The following is a 20,590-nucleotide window of genomic DNA, read 5'->3' on the forward strand; positions in this document are numbered from 1 at the left end:
ACTTTTCCATAACTATGTTTTGCTTATATTATCTCATATGCTCATTCCGTACAATGAAGATTAAAACCCACGCGAAAATAACAAACTGTACTTTTAGAGTTTGTAAAAACTAAAATAAACCAAAAACAAGAATTCAATATATTGACAATTCTTAATTTATCCAGGAATGACTCACTGAGTGTCAAGACTCTCTGGGGTGGCGATCTTACATTGTGATGTTTGCGCCATCCCTTTAACATGTTCGTACCACTAATCGATAGCTGGTTCTCCCCGGTTACACATTTTGTATTGTTCCTTTTCTCCCGTTTTTATCTCGATCGTGCTAACGATTTTGCTGTTGTCACGAGACACAGAATCTATTCAGATATATTGCAGCGCAGTGCACCGCTTCATGTTAGAGAATTGACCATGGCAGTGAACGCCACAGAGCTCCCTCTATAATCCCTTCAAGTGACCTCTGGTTCACACAGTCGGGGGAAGGCAGCAGGGGGAGGGGCGGGTACCAGCACTTTCCCATCTGCCCTACCGCTGACAGTAATGTGTGTTGTTCCAAACTCATATTTTATTCATTCTCATTAACTAAGCTTCAAACATGTGCCAAACATCTCGCGTTACGCAGCCTCGGTACGTAACTTGCACCTCCTACCCAGCCGACCCCGGGGTCACAATGCCTCAAGTGACACCGCTGAGCCTCCCAGAAATTCGGCAGTGCGTCGACGCGGCTTTACCGATATGGTGCGTCACCAAGTCGGTGGACTTCATCTCCTCGAAGCCGATGATGTACCAGATGCAGGCCATCCAGTGCGCGAGCAGCGCGAACATGCACATGAGCATGGCGAGCACCACGGCGCTGTACTGCGAGTAGCGGTCCAGCTTCTGGAGCAGCCGCAGGAGGCGCAGCAGCCGCACCGTCTTCAGCAGGTGCACAAACGATGTCTGTGCAGCACCACACGTTCAGGGGGAGACGGGGGGGTGGTGACACGCGTTGGAGTGGTGGTGGCGGCGCAGTGCTTAGCGCGCGAGGAAACCGGAGGCGACCTGATGGTTCGTACTCCTGACCCACGGCTAACGTTCAGTAGCGAGCAATATCTGAACCGGTCTTGCCCCCCCCCCTTTCACCAACCCGCACTGACCGTCGTGGTGAACTATGGTCGAATAATCCCCATGGCCAAGACAGTGTGGGGAAACCTTTATTCACAAATGTTCTTGTCAAAGGGCCGCACATGACTTGTTTACGAGTGAATAATTAGCATTCAAGTCATAGGGATGTGGAGTTTCAGTATCATGTTCATGTGTTCAGGAAATCCACAATGAAGTTTTACTCTAAAATAAATAATAATCGTATTCTTTTTACTTCGGAAAGCCGAAAAATATGACTCCAAGATGCTTCTACCTGAGGCGTTTTATAGGCGTGCAATGATGCATTGATGAGTCACATTAAAACCGATTCTTACACTTACAATGCATGTGTAATGTAGCTCTCAGAGACACCATCTTGTTCGGTTATATGTATATTTATTATGAATAAAGTCCACCGGCTCACTGATAACTTAACGAGTAACCGCGAGTGACTATACACAGCTGGGTGACTTCCGTGCCTCTACGCGACGCTCCCTGTGTAGTTGGCTGGCTACACAGGAACGGACGCGTAGTAGTCACGGAGACAATATTAACTCTAGCCTTCCAAGACTACAAGGTGCCTAATCCAAGATGACGAAGACGACCTGCTCCAAGTTGACGACAGCGACGACAGCTCCTTGATTCCCCCACAACAGCAGCCCAGAGCCCTGTTCCACGCCGGCTTTTATCCCCCTGACGACCCGGCCACGCCCCTCTTCTGGAACCCTCTCTCACCGCACCCGGGCCTGTCTGTCTCTGTCTCAATAACTATTTACGACCGTTTAGGTCCGTGCTTATCCTCACGTGACCGAGTCAATGCCCATCTCGTCAATCATTATTAACGACCACTTAGGTCCCACATTACCCAAACGTGACCCTGTCTGTCCTTACACATGCATCAAATCAAGCGCATGAGAATTAATTATTTGCAATGTACACTGCCCCCATGAGTGCCATCACCCCTAGCGGATGGAGTTCTTGTAAATGGGGTCATATTCCCATCTTGGTAAAATGGCGTTTGTGATTTGCCACAATTTTATTCCGGAAAATGTGTTTTCCCGCAACGTCATCCCCAGTGCGCTATGAGCATCGCGGCACGAGACAAAGTATCCGTTCAGATCCCTCGCAGAGCAGTGCGGCCATTTGTGTTATAAATTGAGACAATCGTACAAGCCCATGGAAGCGGATATCACAGGGCTACCTCTGAGATCCTTCAAGTGTTCGACACAGTTAAGCAGGCAGCACTACTTGCCTTGATAATTTTGCCACGCGGAGTCCAGTTAATCAAACGACAGGTAATCTCATCATTCTAACTCTCAGAGCTGGAATATTGCCAAGTTATTAGATTGTGTAATCCACCACTTGAATTCCCCCAATTTTAGAAGCTCCTCCCTGTTTCCTACTCAACGTCCCCCGTGTGAGAACCAAACTCGGTTTACATTCGTTCCGTTTAGTGGCACCTAATCCTTGGAATAACTGTGCGAAAATTGTTTTGGGATCAAAACCTCACCACCCCTTGTCCTACCCGGAATCACTTTTTTGCACCTCGGATTTCCTTTCAAGCGTATGAGCAAATTGATTGTTCCGCTTTGCAAACTTTAAGTTATAAAGATAGGTTTTTGAACGCGATGCGTTTTTTCGAGCCTTGTATTTCTGTGTGCTCGTTGCACCATAGTGATACATGGCAATTGCCATTCGGAACTTGCCAGAGCAAAGTTTTTTTCGGATGTATATTTATTTGTTTGTTGTTTCGCTGTCACCATATTTATTTTGTGTCATCAGACCCTCACCGAAAATGAGCATTTATAGGCCGATGAGTTTTATATATGCTAAAATAAAACACATAACCTAACCCCAACATTTGAGTAAACAAACAAAAAAACTTTATCGGTACATGTATCGAGTCTTTCCTCTCTTTATATTATAATTAAACCAGGTCTTGAATCCCTCCATTCCTGATAGTAATAATAATCTGCATTTGTATAGCGCTGACAATTCCCAAGATTCTGAGGTGCTTGCTAGTTTGTTTGACATCTGCTTCCGAAAGCACTTTGTGAACATTCGTGTATTGACATCTTTCTTGAAAACTCGTCACAGAGCTGCAGTTGACTGTCCGCTCGAAGGCAGCAGGCCCCCAGCCTTGCAGAGTTCCAGGCGACTGTCGCTGCTGTGATCTGTGGTGTTCGCTTTGCATCACTTTCGGGGGTTGGCGTATCACCGAAAACGCAGCACACGACCAGGGTGTGAACTTTTCTTTAGCCTGCGTCAGAGGTGCGATTGTTGTCCAATTGAGCTGGTTTTCTGAGCCAGCAAGTGCCATCTTACAATCTATTCTGCAGCGCACCGCGGGCAAACCAGTGCACAGGTTTCAGAAGCGGCTGAGAAGGCGATCACTTTGGACATTGGGCAACAAATTTAGGGATGGATTCAGGCCTCCAGCAGTACAGCAGTACATGCCTGCTGTTGAAAATGTTTTAGCAGTGTTCTACAAAAACCCAAAGATGCAAAGGTTATGCATTCAAACACACAAGTAAAGTGCAGATCTTAAAATAAGAAGGCTGGCTTCCGAGCAGCCCAAATTTTAAGATAATTACATTTATGTTGCATTGGAATTCCTCCAGATAAAGATTTAAGACCTTCCTATTCCCTGATTCATGGTTCTGTAAAAGCTACGAGACCCATACATTAATTGCACCCTGCGTGCAAGTCACTGTTTACATAATTGTTCAGCAAAACAAGGGCGTACATCTCTACTGGTGGTATAAAATGCTTCATTAATTTATCCCTTTCTCACGAATGTTCACTTTTCGACGTTGCGTCGTGTCAACGTTATTACCGTAAGTGCCACAGCTTCACTCTCATTCTTTATTCGTTTCTTCTAAATGTCGCTTCAAGGCACACGAGAGCTTCCTGAGCCTTAGGCACCACTCGCTGAATCACAAAGAGCGCCAGGATGCTAATGCGAGCATTTGTTGTGCAGCGGAGTCGGTAGCCCACAGCTCATCGCGACTAAAGGACCACTTTGGCACACTTCGTGAGTGAGTGTTCGATGAAGCGAGACGCTGTCATGGGGATAGCGGAACGGTAAGAGCCATTGGTATGTGCTGTCACCGCATTGATTGGAACGTGCCCTGCAGCCAGCAATCAATCAACTAATGAATGATCTCTAACAATGGTGAACTGCACTTACATCTGCCTCGGAGAGAGTACTTTCATTAAAAAAAATGAATAAAGGAATAGAACAGTCATCCTTGATCGTATCTCTCCGTCGACTTAAAAATATATATTATTTTAACTCCGACGTGGTTAGGCTCTTGCACGCATTGTTTTAGTCAAAGAGTCTGCCTCGCACTTTGAGATTTTCCCAATTATGCACCTGTGTTTAAACAGATAATAATAGAATGTCCCATTCGCTGAGAAAGAAATGCATTCAAGCCACGCTAATACGACTGTCTCAATTAAAAGTCCACTTTTGACAAATTTCCCCCAGTATTTCCACAACGAAATCCATCCAGCAGCGCTGGTGCTTGATTGTGCCCACGTGGATGGCACGTCACTTGTGCACCCGATTCACTGGCATCATCATCATCATCACCATCAGCCATGGTCAATCCGCTGCTGGATGAAAGCATTTCTCAGCCATCAAACTAAAGAGGCATCCGATTAGCTCTGAGAAAAACAGTGATCCGCATCAGAGTGATAGGCATCATTATCCAACACTGAATCGCGATGCCTATCACTTCATAGCCACATTAAACATATTGCTTGAGGACCCACTCACTGCCTTTGATATTTCTCTTTTTTATATAGGCAAGCCCTCGACAAGCCTATATCAAAACCATGTTTCTGCCAGGCTTTTTTTACAATGAGTATGAGGATGTACTCTTCTCCTATTTACAGGCAGTGGTAGAAATTCCATATTCCTATGACAAAGCTGAGTCATTCCACAGGAGATCCACTGTTGTTTCTGATACCTCCGTCATTTAGCAATTGCATAGTGGTAAAGCTGGTATCATGACATCCTCAGGTCTCACCAATCCGTCTCAGGTTTCCCATGTGTGAGATTACAAATACAGCTGAATCGAGTAATTGCGATGCACTAACGCTATCTCAACCAGACGGCCGTACGCAGCCCATGCAGCTTTCCAGAAGTGGTCTAATGGTCCATGTGCCAGAGCAAAAAATTGGTACCACCTAAAGTAGCAGCAGATCCTTTCGTAGTACCCATTGATTTATCCGGCTTAAAATAGTGAATCACTCGGTAACCCATTCATTTCAAATGGTCATCACAATTATTTACTGTTGTTGGCCACATTAAGAAATTGGAACCTATAAGGTAATGTCACCTCAGGTGGTACCGACAAGTCCAGCACTGGCACGTCATCGTCAACGTTAACATCACTGGGGATTATTTTCAGCTGGATCTGTCGGCACATCACATTCACCATACCCCCTCTCCGTGGCTGTGGCTACGAGTCACGTGCAACCTGACGGCCTGTTCAGAGATAAAGGAAGCCCTGATTGTCACCCATCATCTGGGCTTTCCAATCATCTTTAAAGCCACCTGCACACGGCGCCTGAGACCGGAAAAACCCCGAAGCGTTTTCTGCCTTCTCTGAACTGCAGCCACGAGCCGCCCAATGATGAGCCGCGTGCATTGTGCGCGCCCAGGGCTCGCTACTCCATAGCCACAGAGCGGCGTTGAGTCACGGGCCCCCTCGTTCCATCCCCGAAGAGTGCGCCACTGCATTGGGAGGCGATTTAATTAATTAATAAAACAGAACAACTGCTGACGCTGCGATTGAACCTCTGCCAGGACACGGCTTGATATCATCAGCAGGGGTGGTGGGGGAGGTGATGGCAGCGCTTGTACAGCGTTGTGTCAACCCCCTCCCCGCCTGTGGATTGGAAGAGAAGGCGATCGCGCAATCCTCTTCGTTGCTCACAGAGCCACCACCTGCCCACCTCCCCGAGCCTGTCTCTCCCAACTTGGCTGCATCAGCCCTATCAGTCAGGCAAAAGTGTCACCTTGCTACTCGTATAGACTAACACTAAGTCACAAGGATCAAATGCTGTACATAAGAAGCGTTGCCTATTATGTAAAGGCATTCAGATACATCGGTACATATATAAATGTGTGTCTGTCTGAGCTGTGTGTTTGTGTATGTGTAGCGGTTAGCACGCTGCGCTACGAAACCAGCGACCCGAGTTCGATTTCGGCTCACGGCAAACACCAGTGACGAATATATGAACCGAACCTGGGCCTCCCCTAGGACGACTCAGCCTCAAATGAGTAACTCGTGCGGTGTGTAAACATCGCCACTTGGGAGACAAAGGCGGCCGGGCGTGGTGCTGGCCACCCGCATCCCCTCGTGTGTCGTGCCAGCCTTCATTCGTGCTCGCTAACAGCACTTGTCCCAACAGTCCGTTAATACTCTACGGGGGAACTTTGTCTTTGTATGTATGTCGATTTGTTTATGAGTAAATAGTATTCTAGTAACTGCTGACTTTCTTCACGATAAGTAAATTACTTGGTTCAGTGATGGTTGGAGTCATTAGCGATGTAGAACTTTAAGCTGATCCTGCCTGGCATGCGCATGCAATTAATTAATCGCTGGGCCATCATTTTTGAAGGCTCAAATTTATAAAATGTTTCTCTTTGGATATGTCTAATATAAATATAGTTGAGTCTATAAACATAGACTCAACGATATTTGCACCACAATACTGACTCGGTAACAAGCATCTATACGTATTGCATGTGTGAATGTTGATTAGTGTGTTTGTGTGCACGTCTAATAGTGTAATTTGTGGGGTACAATGGAGTCTTGGGGAGATTTAAACCATGGAATCCACAGGAAATCTAAGCGTACAAATAATTTCATCAGACCGCATAAAAAATGTTTCATGATCAGCTCGTCAAGGATATATACACGGTTAAGATTCTTGTAAACAATACCCAAGAGAATTGCCGTCATTTGTCACGACCACAAAAAACACACAAATGTAGCGCTGTTCGCCGTGTTCATCCGGCAAGAAATGGTCAAAGTATCTGCTGAATTGTGATCGTTAATTAAATGTCCTGCCCGCCCGTTCGGCTCACGAGACAGCCGACACCTGTGAGACCTCACGGGAAAACTTTGCGTAAGAAAACCGGCGCTCTTCCACGGTAGACGTGTTGGAGTGGGAAAGGATTCAATTGTGTCCTCCGAAAGTCCATCGCTTAATAAACTGCAAAATTGGCTCAATTTGGTGTGCGATGTTGAGCCATAAATGATGTGCCAATGAGATATATACGCAGCTCCAGGTGCATGTTTTTGCAAAAAAGTTTAGGATCTCTAAACGTTCAATAAATACACCCAATTGTTCAGTGTGCAGTGAGATATTTCGTCGGAATTATTTTTTCATTAGATAAATTGAGCTCTAGTTTTATATGCTGTCATATTTTTTAGATAATTTGCAGGAGTCCTAAAATTCAATGATTACATGACCAAAATGTTCAATATCCAGTGCAATATTTAGTCATAATGATGAGTTAATGAGTTATTTATAGCTCCAGTTTCAACAAATATTTTCAGATAAACGTCAAGATTTCCCCATAGTTGGTACCCATGCTGACTACAACATATTAAGGTCACTGTCAAATCCAAGCAGGGACTACGCTAACGCCTACACCATGACGATTCATGGTCAACCACGGGAAAAATCCCATCTGTGGGAAATATAATGGGGCACATGCAATGGTTACGAACAGATAAAGACATCTTTATCAACCCCCGGCAGCTTGCGATCATGTGTGGGCCTGCTAATTGAACCTGCTCCACGGAGATGAATTGTTCCGCGAGCTGGAAGCTATGATGTCTACGCCGAAAGCTTTCCTTGGACAAAAAAATTAAGCGTGCGGAAGGATTAACGGCGTCACTAATTATTGTGTTGGCCATCCGAAGGGACGTCCCTATTTATCGAGCGGCGGTGGCACCGGACCCGGAGCTCATTTTTCAAAGGGGCTCGAGAGAAACCAACACGTGACAGCGGGACCACACACACGAGCGCATTTTTAACAGGGGTAATCGAAACCCCCGTTACGAACATGTAATAAGGTCAGTTTAACACGTAGGCTTTCTTGACCAATATCATCCATAATAGAGGTTTCTTGGGTTTTGATCGCCTAAACATATAAATGTGTCGTTTAAACTCGCCACCACCCGACACAGCCAACTAGTAATGGTTGTCACGTAAACAGAGCGTGGCTCTCCAACACAACCGGTGTGCTGTACTAGTGACGAATTGGCATGTTCTGTTTACGTAACAACCCTTACTAGTTGGCTGTGTCGGGTGGTGGTGGGTTTTAACGACACATTTATAAATTTACGCGATCTAACCCCCAAACCCCCCCCCCCTCTCTATGTATTATGGATGTAATAAGGTCTGCCTCTCTTTGATTCTGCCTGACCAATCAAGCGAAGAGTCATCGCGGCCAAAGCCATTGATGCTACCACGCCTCGCCAGTTCTCTCTACCCTCAAACCAGTTCCGTGGCCACTGCACCGTGTAGAGGCACGGCCTTCAAAATCTGACCTCAACAGCATCCCCCATTGGCCAATGGACTCATGGAGACCATTGTTCCAATGCCTACTTGACAAAAATACTGGCCAGATTATGTCTTTCGGGGGTTTTTGTTGTTGTAACGCAGTAACTGTTCCTTTTGTGCACTTCTCACCGGGTGTTGTCGATGGTTCGGGATGACCTGCCTCTAAAGCCTTGTCGAAATCATCCCCCCCCCCACAACAACAACAATGTCTAGTGTGGGAAAATGTATTGGTGTTCATCCCAGTGTGTTCTAAGAAAAAGCGTCATTGATCTCAGCAGACAAGGGATTGACAATATCAAGAATCTAACCAAACAAAATCAATAGCACTTATCAGCAAGAGGCTGTCATGCACAGGTCCTGCATAAAAATGGAGTTCATACACGTTCCCATGCAGTGTGTTGTGCGAGCATAGAGATGCGTACGTGAATGAATATACGTACAAGTGCACGCACATGCACACGTTTGTGTAAGGGGCACTGGTGGTCGAACAGCCTTGGAGAGACAAACTATCCATTGTCGATGTTTTACAAATCAAAAGTGTGAATGGCATTGTTTATTGGAACTGTGACTTAAAACATGCCATTCGAATGCCATCCTCAGTCCAACGTTGTATTTTAATGATGACGACGATGAGAATGATGGCAGTGATCATTTGCATTGGAAACCCTGTTACAACTTACGGCCTAACATCACGGTGGCGCTTGTCACAAAACCCCCCACCCAGGTTAAAAAAAATCTACCTTCGAATCGTACCACGCCAGGGTTTTAGTGACTGATTGCTGGCCACGGTTAACATCAGTGGCGGGACGAGGTCTGAACCGATCCCAGGCATTTGCCCCACCCAGACAGGAACCCAAACCGGGCAGCTTGGTCAAGAATGGTCACACAACACGGCATGGAGACGCGTTCCATCCAGCAGTGGATGGACAAAGGGCTGTACATTATTGTATATCATTATTGTTTTTCTATCAGCAACGGTTGAGTTGTATCAAACAATAACCTCCCTCACCCCCACTCCATCAGTATTCGGTGGCTGAATGCAGCACAAGCAGTGTTGTGGCACCACACTGCTGGACATTGGAACATCGCAAAAACGCAAAGGATACAAGTGGCAATGAAACGAAAGCGACGCTGAGCGTGATCTTTTTGTCCCCCAGACATTACGTCTGGCTACAGACTGCTCATTATACACTTGTTCGTTTGCTTGAATAGAATGGCGAAAACACAGTCTGTTTAAAGAGGCTCAAGCGATCACCGTGCGTAAGTTAGATCATTCGCGCAAATGAACGTCCACTTGCTATTTCTACACAAACTGTCTAAAAATAGCAAAGATGTATAATTTGCTTGGTAATTCTAACCAAATTTCATGAGTAATGTAATTACATACTGTGTTATGCCTATTTTTGTGTGTGTTTACATTGCACATCCACTGTGGGTTCGTGTTGGGGGCTGTGGTTTAGAGTTGAGGCTGTAGATTGGTATTGAAGCTGTAATTTAAAATGTTGAGGCTGTATGTTGGTGCCAAGGCTTTGGGTTAGCATTGATGCCGTGGGTTGGTGTTGAGTCTGTGGGTTGGTGTTGAGGCTGTGGATTGATGTTGAGGCTGTATATTGGTGTTACGTCTGTGGGTTAGTGTTCAGGCTGTGGGTTAGTGTTGAGGGTCGTATGGAGGAGGTTGGGGTTCAGTCCCGACCCTGACGCCTGTCTATTTTGAGTTTGCATGTTCTCCCCGTGGTCACGTAGATTTTTTATCTGGGTCCTCTGAGTTTATCCCTTCTTCATTTAAAAACATAAATTGAGATTATTTACATGAATTTGCTGGTATAAATGTCCAAATGGTAAGCCACGTTGTTGAGATATTATTAGTGAACAGGTACATTCTGAAGAATAAGTTCATACCTCAGCGGGCTTTGCCTGATAGGATAGGAGTGGTTTAGTTTCATTTGTATGTTTGGGCGATTTGTTAACCTTGTACGTTGCACTACAATCATGTTTGTTGTATTGTTTGTTGTTGTAACATTATTACCTGCCCCTACTGGACATCTGCGAAAAATAGATTTATAACCCATCGGATTCCTCCGGTATAAATACTGATTCTGATTCTGTGGGTTAGTGTTGAGACTTTGGGTTAGTGTTGAGTCTGTGGGGTTTGAATCGAGGCCGCATGGATACCTGACTTTAAAGCTGTGTGGTGTTATATTTTACTTTCTAGATTAAAGTAATTACAGATCACCTCCATCACCTCGCTCACTGATCCCTGAACTCATCACACAAACCGCCGGGCGCCCTTACCACGGCGATTTTGAACGCGCACAGGAGGTCGAACGGCAGGGCGGCGATGAGGTCGATGGGGAACCACGTTGTGACGTAGTGCAGGCAGATGGAGCGCCCATCGTAGACCACCTGGCCCGAGCCACTCACATACGTCGTGCGGAAGTTCAGGACGATGTCTGCGCGCTCAGACAAGGAGACAGGATTACCGTCGGTGTTCGCCACCCTCCACCACCGGCCGACGACATCCCGCCCCACGGCGCGCGTGCCACCGTAGCCGCGTGATTTCCGATGCGGTTTTATGCAGCACCGAGGCTTTTGGGTACATTTGCGTTACGCACCACTCGAACAATTGCCGTGCGAACACAGAATTGTTGCGGCGATTTTGACGTGAATAAAATCGCTGGCAGCCAGATGGGGAAAGGGGAAGAAAACAAAGCAATAAAAACGAGATGTAAATAAGACGGTTGCAGTTCTAGACGATGCCCGCGCGTTTTGTCTGTCATCACCTACACTCATTGAGTTGCCACTGTGGCGAGATTTTAATTCTCTCACCTAGTATGCAGGAGGTTGTTGCGTAGATTTTTCTCTGGGCCCTCTGGTTTTCCCCTCCACATTTAGAAACATGCGTTTTGGGTATTTGGCTGCTATAAATTTCCCCCATGATAAGCAACTTCGTTGAGCTATGATTTGTGTCCAGGTCGCTTCTGAAAAAGAGCTATATAGCTCAGTGGGCCTTACCTGGTAAAATAAAAAAATTAAATTGTGTAGTTAGGTTATTATTTTCATATCTAACGGCCCACATGCTCGCCCTTCCTTCAATGCCTTAACCACGCAGTCGCTCTCACTGCTCAGCAGGAGTGAGAGCTGCAATCTCACGGCACCATGAATGTCATCGAAATGGAGTGGTTGGTGCTTACTGAAAACTCAGAGTGAGAAATGTCTACACTTACACATCAGCTCGTGTAATTGCTCCAGTAGTAAATGGTGCATATATCTGCGTACCAGAAGTAGTCAATCTGTTCACTGCCTTGAGAATGATACTGAACGCATGCTGAATTTTAGATGCAGTGCTCATAACAGCCAGGACGGATATGCATTGCTGTATTCAAAAACCCTATCTCCCAGTGCTGCAAATACCCAAGCATTTACATTTATTACATTACATTTTAGGAAACGTCTTTGTGAATTTGCACTCTTGCAACGAAAGAAAGAGATAAAATCCTGCCATTGACATTGATGCAAATGACTGCGGAGCAGCGGCCGCCTAAGGAGACACATTAACACAGTCGCAGTTGCCGTCAAATTGCCAAAACCGCGCATGGATTGACAGCTCACCCACTTGGCTACGGGTGTACTCGAGAACTCGTTCGCGCAAAGTGTCACGAGATTTCGGCGAGTGGCACCTTGCTTTGACGAGAACGAACGAATGCCACCGCTGCAGCAACATGTTAGCTGACAGCGCCAGAGTCAAATGGACTCTCCCCATTAAGCGAACAGATAGGAATTGACTGCATTGAAAAGAAGGCGATTGGTGGACTCTTATCAACGCGGCGTGACACGGAGCCCTCTGGGAGCAGCGGGGGGGGGGGGACGGGGGCAGGAGGGCAACGTGACGTGCGGGAGGCTGACCGATGATGAAGAGGATCTCGCTGGTGATGTCGCTGACCATGGTGCTGCGCGACGACTTGCACTGTTCATCCGAGTTCAGGAAGCACACGTTGTAGGGCACCGTGACGGCCACGTAGAAGGTGGCGAGCAGGATGAGCCAGTCCCAGCCGGCCTTGAACGTGCCGTAGTGCAGCAGGATAAAGCGCGAGCGCTGCGCCGCCGCCACCTTGTACTCGGGCAGCGCCGACTTCTCCGGACCAAAGACGTTCTACACGTGGTGGTGGTAGTGGTGGGCACACGCGCGCGCATACGCACGGCAAGGTTGACACGTGGACCGTGGCTGTTAATGCTGCTGCTGTTGTTGTTGTTATTACAAGGGTTGAATTTCGCAGTGACCCAGAAATGTATAACTGCACGCAGCACACCGTGTCCAGTGTATCTCTTGCCATGGCTGTGGATTTCAATCACGTGGCCTCATGTAGTCGACGAGTGAGCTGCAAACTATGGCAGTGGGTAATGAAGCCGTGGTTGTTGTTGTTGTTGTTGTTCTTTTTACTATTGGCGGTCTGCCATAAAATTGTGTTTGTGTATTGGCAAATGTTTTTTTTTTTTGGGGGGGGGGAGTTCCCCACATGCAAATGTTAGTTTTTTTATTTTACTGGTTCACTCTCTCACCTGTTTGTTTTTGTCATGTTGCCCTTTAGGACAAGTTTTGAATTGTGCAAAGCACAGTATGATGACTGAATAAAATGATGATGATGGTGGACAGACAGCGGCACACCAACACAATGCTCAACCCATTTATCTCACCAAGGCCAATGCTGATCGCATTTGGACATTGTTTTAGGCTGCATTAATAGAGTTAACGTCGAAGATATGTTCATCAAATTCACATAAAAAACTACCACCGGCGTTTCACATCGTGCTCATGGACACTGGGATCGTAGTGCAATTCACACCCTGGCCGCGAGAATTCACTCCGCGATCATTGCATGTATGTATGTTGCATTTCTTTCACACCGTACGTAGCCAACCGTGCTTATCTGAGGTGCGGGGGAAGGACAACAAACTAAACACAAAAAGCAGTTCTCGAGAAATGAATTTTCAATCTAGATTTAGAAGTTGTGTAACTCCAGTGGCTTCCTAATATCGGAACGATGGGCGTTCCAGACGGCCACAGATTGGCGACGGCTTGTTGTGAACTCATAACCCCCCAACCACCCTGCACGGGCGAGTGCTCTCACGTTTTTGAGCTTCAGTTTGCTGTTGTCCTGCCGCTGCAGATGCCCCGACAGGTGGTAGAGCACGGCGCGGCTGCGTCGTCGGCTCGTGTTGAAACCGGAGCCAGTCTGCCCCTTTTGCCGCGGTCTCTCCTCTGCTGGGGGGGACACGACCCGGTCAGTGAGAGCGTCTGTCACGAGCCACCCACGTTGACGTCTCCGACAAAGGCAGCTTAATTAGTGAAAACGTAGCATGAATAATGTATTACTTTCTTGTACAGCTCCCTGTCAAGTCCTTTGTCACGATGGGGGACACTGCCGTTGCGTGACGGCCAGTGCACCACTGGACTCGTGGTCCAGAGGTTGCCGGTTCGATTCGCTCTCCCGGCGCAACATTTGAGACACCGGAGCAAGTTAACTGGCACTCACTCATCGGGGGTGGGTGGCCAGCACCATGCCCAGCCGCCTTTGTCTCCCCAGTGGCGTTTACACAACGCACCAGGCACGCATTTGAGGCTGAGTAGACCTAGGGGAGGCCCAGAACTGGTTCGGATAATCGTCACCGTTGAGCGGGAATCGAACTCGGGTCGCCGGGTTCGTAGCACAGCGCTCTAACCGCTACATTATCGCTCCCTGCAATGTGTATGTAATACAAATATCCCTGTATAGCCTTACAGACTGTTGGGGCAAGTGCTGTTAGCGAGCACCTTTGAAGGCCGGCACGGCACACGAGGGGGTGGGTGACCATTACCACGCCTAGGTCCCGAGTGGCGATGATTACACACCGCACAAGGTACTCATTTGAGGCTGAGTCGACCTAAGGGATGCCCAGGACCGTTTCAGATAATCGTCACCGGTGTTGGCCGTGAGCGGGAATCAAACTCGGGTCGCCCGGTTCGTAGCGCAGTGCGCTAACCACTACGCTACCGCTTCCCACTGTATGTGTGTGGGTAAACCGAATGTCAACCCACACGGTTTACCTATATTCATGGACAGGGAAATTGAGTGTTTAGGTCCATACGGCGTACAGCCGTTTCAATACGGGCAATCTTTGTTTTTTTTTATCTATTTGTTTGTGTTTCTCCCTTGTGATGGGACATTGTAGGATGAACGTTGAGAGTTATACGGGGCACGCGGTGACCAATAAGCTCTGAATTGGTCTGTAACAAGGTAGGGCACTGATAAGGGGTTGACAGGTATGCATATGCACTGCTTACACGTCTAAGGTGAAATCAAATGCGGCAGCTGTGCAGTTCGCGAGAGCTACGCACCGGCCTCCTTGACGCTGTCCTGCGCCGGGCCTCGCTTGGTGTCCGAGATGTCCTTGAAGGACGCGAGGAAGAGCACCACCTCTCGCTTCTCATTGCGGATGGGCACGATGTCCAGCAGGCACCAGAACTGGGAACCTACGGGGCAATCATTGTCATTATCAGCATCATCGTTCCAAACATCGGCATAGTCATCAGCATCGTCATCATCATCATTGTTGTCATCATTGTCCTCATTTTCATCATCATCTAACCAAAAAAAAAACTCTATTATGGAGCATCATATTAATCAGAATTAATATCAGAATTACCCTCGTCACCATAATCAGTATTATAACGGCTGCCATTATCATTGTTATCCTCCTACCATCATCATCAGCAGGAGCAGATTATCAGCTTTAACATCAGTATTACTATCATCATCAGCACACTGTGTCATCATCTCTATTTCTAAAGTACTTAATGATGTCTAATCCTTTGTTAGTTACTCCATTTTTTTGTAATTTAATGTCTGTAATCGCAATAAGCTGTCATGGTGAGCGCTCTGCGTGGGATTGTATGTGAAAGGTGCACTGCCCACTAGTGATAGAAAATGATGGGAACTAATAAGGAATAACAAAAGCATGCGTCAAATTACTCGGTCTGTTGAGTCAGTAATAAAAGGGTGACACAAATCAGAGGAAGCACACGCGTGTGATGTTTAAGCATGTGACGAGACAGAGACCAGAGTTAACTACAAAACCAGAGATGAAGCCTCTTCGGCCAGACATAGAAACCAATGGATTATTAATGGTTTCAGTCAATGAGCTGTCATCGAGGGTGACGCAGTGTCTGACATCCAAACCATACTTAACTACATAAACACTCACAAGACAGATGGGCTGGTGTATATTGACGCACAGATAGATGGATGGGTGAGCTGATGAAACGGACAGGTAAACAAGGCGGGCATACACAAACCTTTTGCGCTTTGCGGTTTATGTTGTGACATGATGGGTGGGAGCGCGCTCAAGAGGGCGACCACAGCAGAGATGGAGTGACAAGAATCAGCTCATGATGTGCAGGAGCTAGATCGATTGCTGCATCGAGAACACATGAGGGGATGGTGGCAACTTGCGGAGGCCTTCGTCCAGCAGTGGATAGATCATGGCTTATGTTTATGGGGTATGCAGTAAGAGCAAAATATTTTCTCTTGTTAAACGATGGTTATTTTTTTATTTCTATATAAATAAGAGGCACTGGGTTGTGGATGTTTGACACATATCATAAAGGCATTCGTCATAGTGCTAACAATTACAAATAACATATCTAGGTTTCATCATCATTAACCGAGATCTATCCACCGCTGGAGAAAGGTTTCTCAAGCCGTTGGAACAATCCATGTAGCTCCTGCACACGAGCTAATTTCATCACTCCATCTCCATGACAGACGTCATCTCCAGCATGTTCCCAATCATATGAAGGCTAAAATGTATAGGTGCTTCCGAATATTGTATATTCGTGAAGTAGAATTCCATCATTCAGATGACATTTCAGAATGTATACGACGATACGGTATGAATGCCATGCACTGTAGCCGGGATCATTGTGAGGGTTATAGAGCTCATTTACATGCATTTGAGAAGAGACATGCATTGCAATGTGCATTTAAACGGTGCAGCAATTGGTGGCGAGGGTGGCGCAATGCCATTTCCAGTCTGCACGAGCATAGGAAATAGATCGATCTTTCATCCGTCACGCAAACTGCAGAGAGTGAAGGGAGGCAGAGAGAGAGAGAGAATAGCAGAAGAAACATGATGGGCGGGCGGCGGGGGGGAAGGCTGAGGATAAAAATTAGATCAGAGAGGTGAACGGTGCTAGGCCACGGAGAATTGCGAAAGCAATGAGAGGGATTTTGTTGCGGCGGCCTCAGGCGAACGGGACCCTGGTCGTTGCAATTATCTGTAGCCGTGGCGTTGCGATGAGGCTCGTCCGAAAGCCATAATCTTGGCATTGTGAGCGGCGCAGCAGCAGCGCGAGTTAGCAAGACACCGGGGAGCGCGTGCGTGTGTGATGTACGGGCACCGTCGCTGATCATCGAGGCTGTGCGTCTGCCCATCTGGAGAAAGATTGCAGAATGTGCATCGCGGCATCGCGCAGGGCAGCCCAGAAAAATGCTTCCGAATGCTGATACGAAAAGCCAGGCTGATGCTATCTCACATTTGAGCTGCGCGGAGCAATAATGGCGCAGTGCTTAGAGCACGGAGCGGCTTGCAATCAGAATGTTACGAGTTCAAATCTCGGTGAGCCACTTTCGAGGGAAGTCAACATTGGTTATGCTATAGAACGACCTGTCCCTGCTATATTAATGTGCAATTTGCACAACTGGCTTAGGGCCATCAACAGGAGGTGAGTGCTACCCCATGCTCAAGTGAAGTGAGATCCGAATTGGACTTTTCTGAATAACGTTGTTCACTACACACCAGATAACCTTTACAAGATGTGGCATTCTCCCTTCATTTTAGCCGAACCAGGGCTTAGGGAACCTCTTCCTTCCTTCGGGCTAAATGTGTCATTCAAATAGCGTTGGTGGGCAATCACACGTGAACACACTCGCACCTCAGTCACATCCATCACTGCAAGAGGACCTGTCGGTGACCAAAGTGACGGAGCACACTACAATTAGAACGGCAATGTTACCAGGTCAAACGTATTGCCCCTCTCGCATCCGATTAGTGCAGCTAGGATGCGTGTCGTGACGGACAGATGTTGCTTGGGGCCTGTTTCGAAGTGTCGTAGTCCTCATGTTGGTGGGCCACATATCAAGTCGGGACGCGTGATCCGGGGGCTGTATTTTCTCTACCCCTGGACCAAACCAAATACACGCAACTTAATCGGTCTCGCTGGCAACTCCACGCCATCCCACCGCCGCTGTCCACATTTCTTTTTTAAATCCTTTATATTAAGTTCGCTTGCTTGCTTGCGTGCTTGCTTGCTTGCTTACGACCGTGCAAATCTTTCGGTCGTTTTTTAACCCACTTCCCGTGATCCAATCACGGGAAGTGGGTTGTGCGAGACAATCAATGTTCGTGAAAAAATTTTTCCTAAATTTTGCACTGTTTATGGAAAACAGATTAAATATTTAATTACCAATTGCTTAATGGTGGCAGGCAATCATCTGGCCCATAGGTGGCAGCCATCTCAAGCCAGAGGACGAGAAGACTCTAGCCGCCACGCATATAAAGGATTTATAGTGTAAAAATTTGTTTTTACGGGTTATACTTATTTAGAATGAATCACGAAACACTCGTGCGACAGTCCCGTGGAAGGGAGCCGAGGGAAAACAATACGAACAACAGCTTGGTTTACTGTGCAGCTGATAAAGCGCGCTTAATTCACAAATAACAAGCTTGTTGTTGTAATTAGATCTTTTAATGGCGGCAAAGTTTACAACGGAGAACATTACACGACTTTTAAAAGCACATCCTAATTTCTGGCAGAATCAACAGCAGTGTATGCCAGCAGTTGCTATTACATTATTACTCGGATACTGTTAGTCGTGAATGATAAGATGTCCATTTGTATGTAACAAAAACAAATATATCTCATTTATCCTTGAACTGGTGGGAAAAGTGCTGTTCATGACCACCTACTATGCATGCGTTGAACGATGCACCTATTAAACGAATAATAATGATCAGCCATGGGCAATCTACTGCTGGATGAAGACCTCTCCAAGTCCCCCCCATCTCTCACGACCGAGCAATGCGAAAAGTTATCGAGTGTCTGCACAGAACCAATTTCATCGCTCCATCTCCTGGGTGGGACATTTCTCTTTGGAGACGTTCCATTCCCAGACTGCCACTCCTTTATTAATCTTGGCCAATCGGCCGTCATCACTTCTAGCCGTGTGTTGTACCCAAGTCCACTTTATTTTCTTAACCGTTTGGATCATGTCGTTAAGCTGCACATGTTCGTTAATCCATGAGTTCCTCTTTCTGTCTCCCAGTGCAATCCCAAGCATGCATGTCTCTGTGGTGTTTATGCGCATTGAGAGATGTGCGCATGGAATTATGGAGCAGTGGCCTTTTTCATCTTAATCGTCTTACTTTACACGCGATTAATGCTCTACGAAGCAGAACACAGTCCACGACTTAAAGTCAATCATTGCACGAAAAGAGTATTCAAAAGCAAGCTAACGCACGCACTTATTTAAAACAAAATGAAACGTTTGGTTGGTCCCGAAGCCGCTGACCACAGATCTTTATTCGCAACGCAGCAGGAGCGGCCTCGTCGCACGCCTGACAGTGGCGAGTGCGAGAAGACGGGAGGGAACCTCCCCTGGGAGCACGGAATATTAACCACGCCGCAGGCTCGACACAAAAGCAGACACCACAGCAGCCACCGCTGCTCACCAGAGCCGAAACAAACAAAATACGCGCGTGAACAGCTCCAAGCGCGGCAGTAACGACTGTGACACTGCGAGAGGAAGAAGCGCGAGGTCAAAGGTGCAGCACCGCAATTCCCGGCTCGCACCACATGCTAGTGGAAGGGTCGCCGCGAGACGGAGCTCTGGAGTGCCCCCCTCTAGAGGGTGTTTGACCAACTGGCTAGACGGAAATACCCCGCACTCTGCACCACCACAAACCCCGACCTGCCGTGTCGTGCTCTTGTGTCTATACTGCTGGGTGGCCAGCGATGGGGGGGGGAGGGGGGGGGGGATTCAAGCAACTCACACCATCGTTTCACCTGCTGCACGACGAGGAGGTTCAATCGAAGCGGTGACCTCCGCATTGCAAGTCCGGTGCGCTAACCGTTACACCGAGGGCTGCGGCCCGCTGCGTTGCAGCGACGTAGGATTTACCCAGCGCTGCGGTCGCTGCGCGCGGCGCGGGTAAAGTGCCGCTAATGTGAGCGGCGACGTGTCCAGCGGACAGACACTCCGTAAACCAACACCGGCACTGCGTACGTAAGGTGATTATTGCGCGCTCGGCGTGCGATCGCCCCCCCCACATCGCGTTCCACTCGATCGTTCGACGGTGCCGCACGCGCCACAATCAAATTTGCAGGCACCGTCGTCCCCCCCCCCCCGCTGCATTGATCGTTTTAAGAGCGCGCATTTAAGGACTCGATCTTTTTCTGCGCTCAATCCGCAACTCGACGGTGTTCCGAGCGCAGCGCTGCGTCGCGAGGGGATTTTAATGAGGAGCGCGCGGACGAGTCGATCGCCGCACCGCGCCGGGTGCAACGTCGGCAACCGCTGGAAAGGCGCAGCGTGTCCACTCGTGCGCGCATCTTCGACCGTGTTACCAACGCCTTTGACATGAGCCCAATTCCCCCGCTGCACACGTGCGCGTTTGTCAATCCACGGCTGGATGAGGACCTTATCCACACGCTGCACGGCGCGTCGCGTACACGGGTGGCACGATACTTCGCCAACACACACACACACCGCGCTGGTTAGTGCAAGTTGGTGGCAGCAGAGAGGATGCACCACCCCCACTCTCCCAGACATTGATTCTCAGCACTGCC

The 20,590-nt window shown here is 47.7% G+C and overlaps 1 protein-coding gene across 1 annotated transcript in view; it reads right to left on the bottom strand.

Moving 5' to 3' along the window:
- Nucleotides 1-20,590, bottom strand: part of LOC144720977 (voltage-gated delayed rectifier potassium channel KCNH8-like) — an 80,505-nt gene that overhangs the window by 35,228 nt on the left and 24,687 nt on the right. The window contains exons 2-6 of the mRNA XM_078598203.1: nt 15,083-15,217; nt 13,836-13,969; nt 12,613-12,859; nt 11,002-11,159; nt 729-936 (exon numbers count right to left, since the gene is read on the bottom strand). Of these exons, the coding sequence (XP_078454329.1) occupies nt 729-936; nt 11,002-11,159; nt 12,613-12,859; nt 13,836-13,969; nt 15,083-15,217 (882 nt within the window). The remainder of the gene's footprint in view (nt 1-728; nt 937-11,001; nt 11,160-12,612; nt 12,860-13,835; nt 13,970-15,082; nt 15,218-20,590) is intronic.

The sequence above is a fragment of the Lampetra planeri genome, chromosome 10, assembly GCF_965212315.1.
Source record: "Lampetra planeri chromosome 10, kcLamPlan1.2.h2, whole genome shotgun sequence".
Lineage (NCBI taxonomy): Eukaryota > Metazoa > Chordata > Hyperoartia > Petromyzontiformes > Petromyzontidae > Lampetra > Lampetra planeri.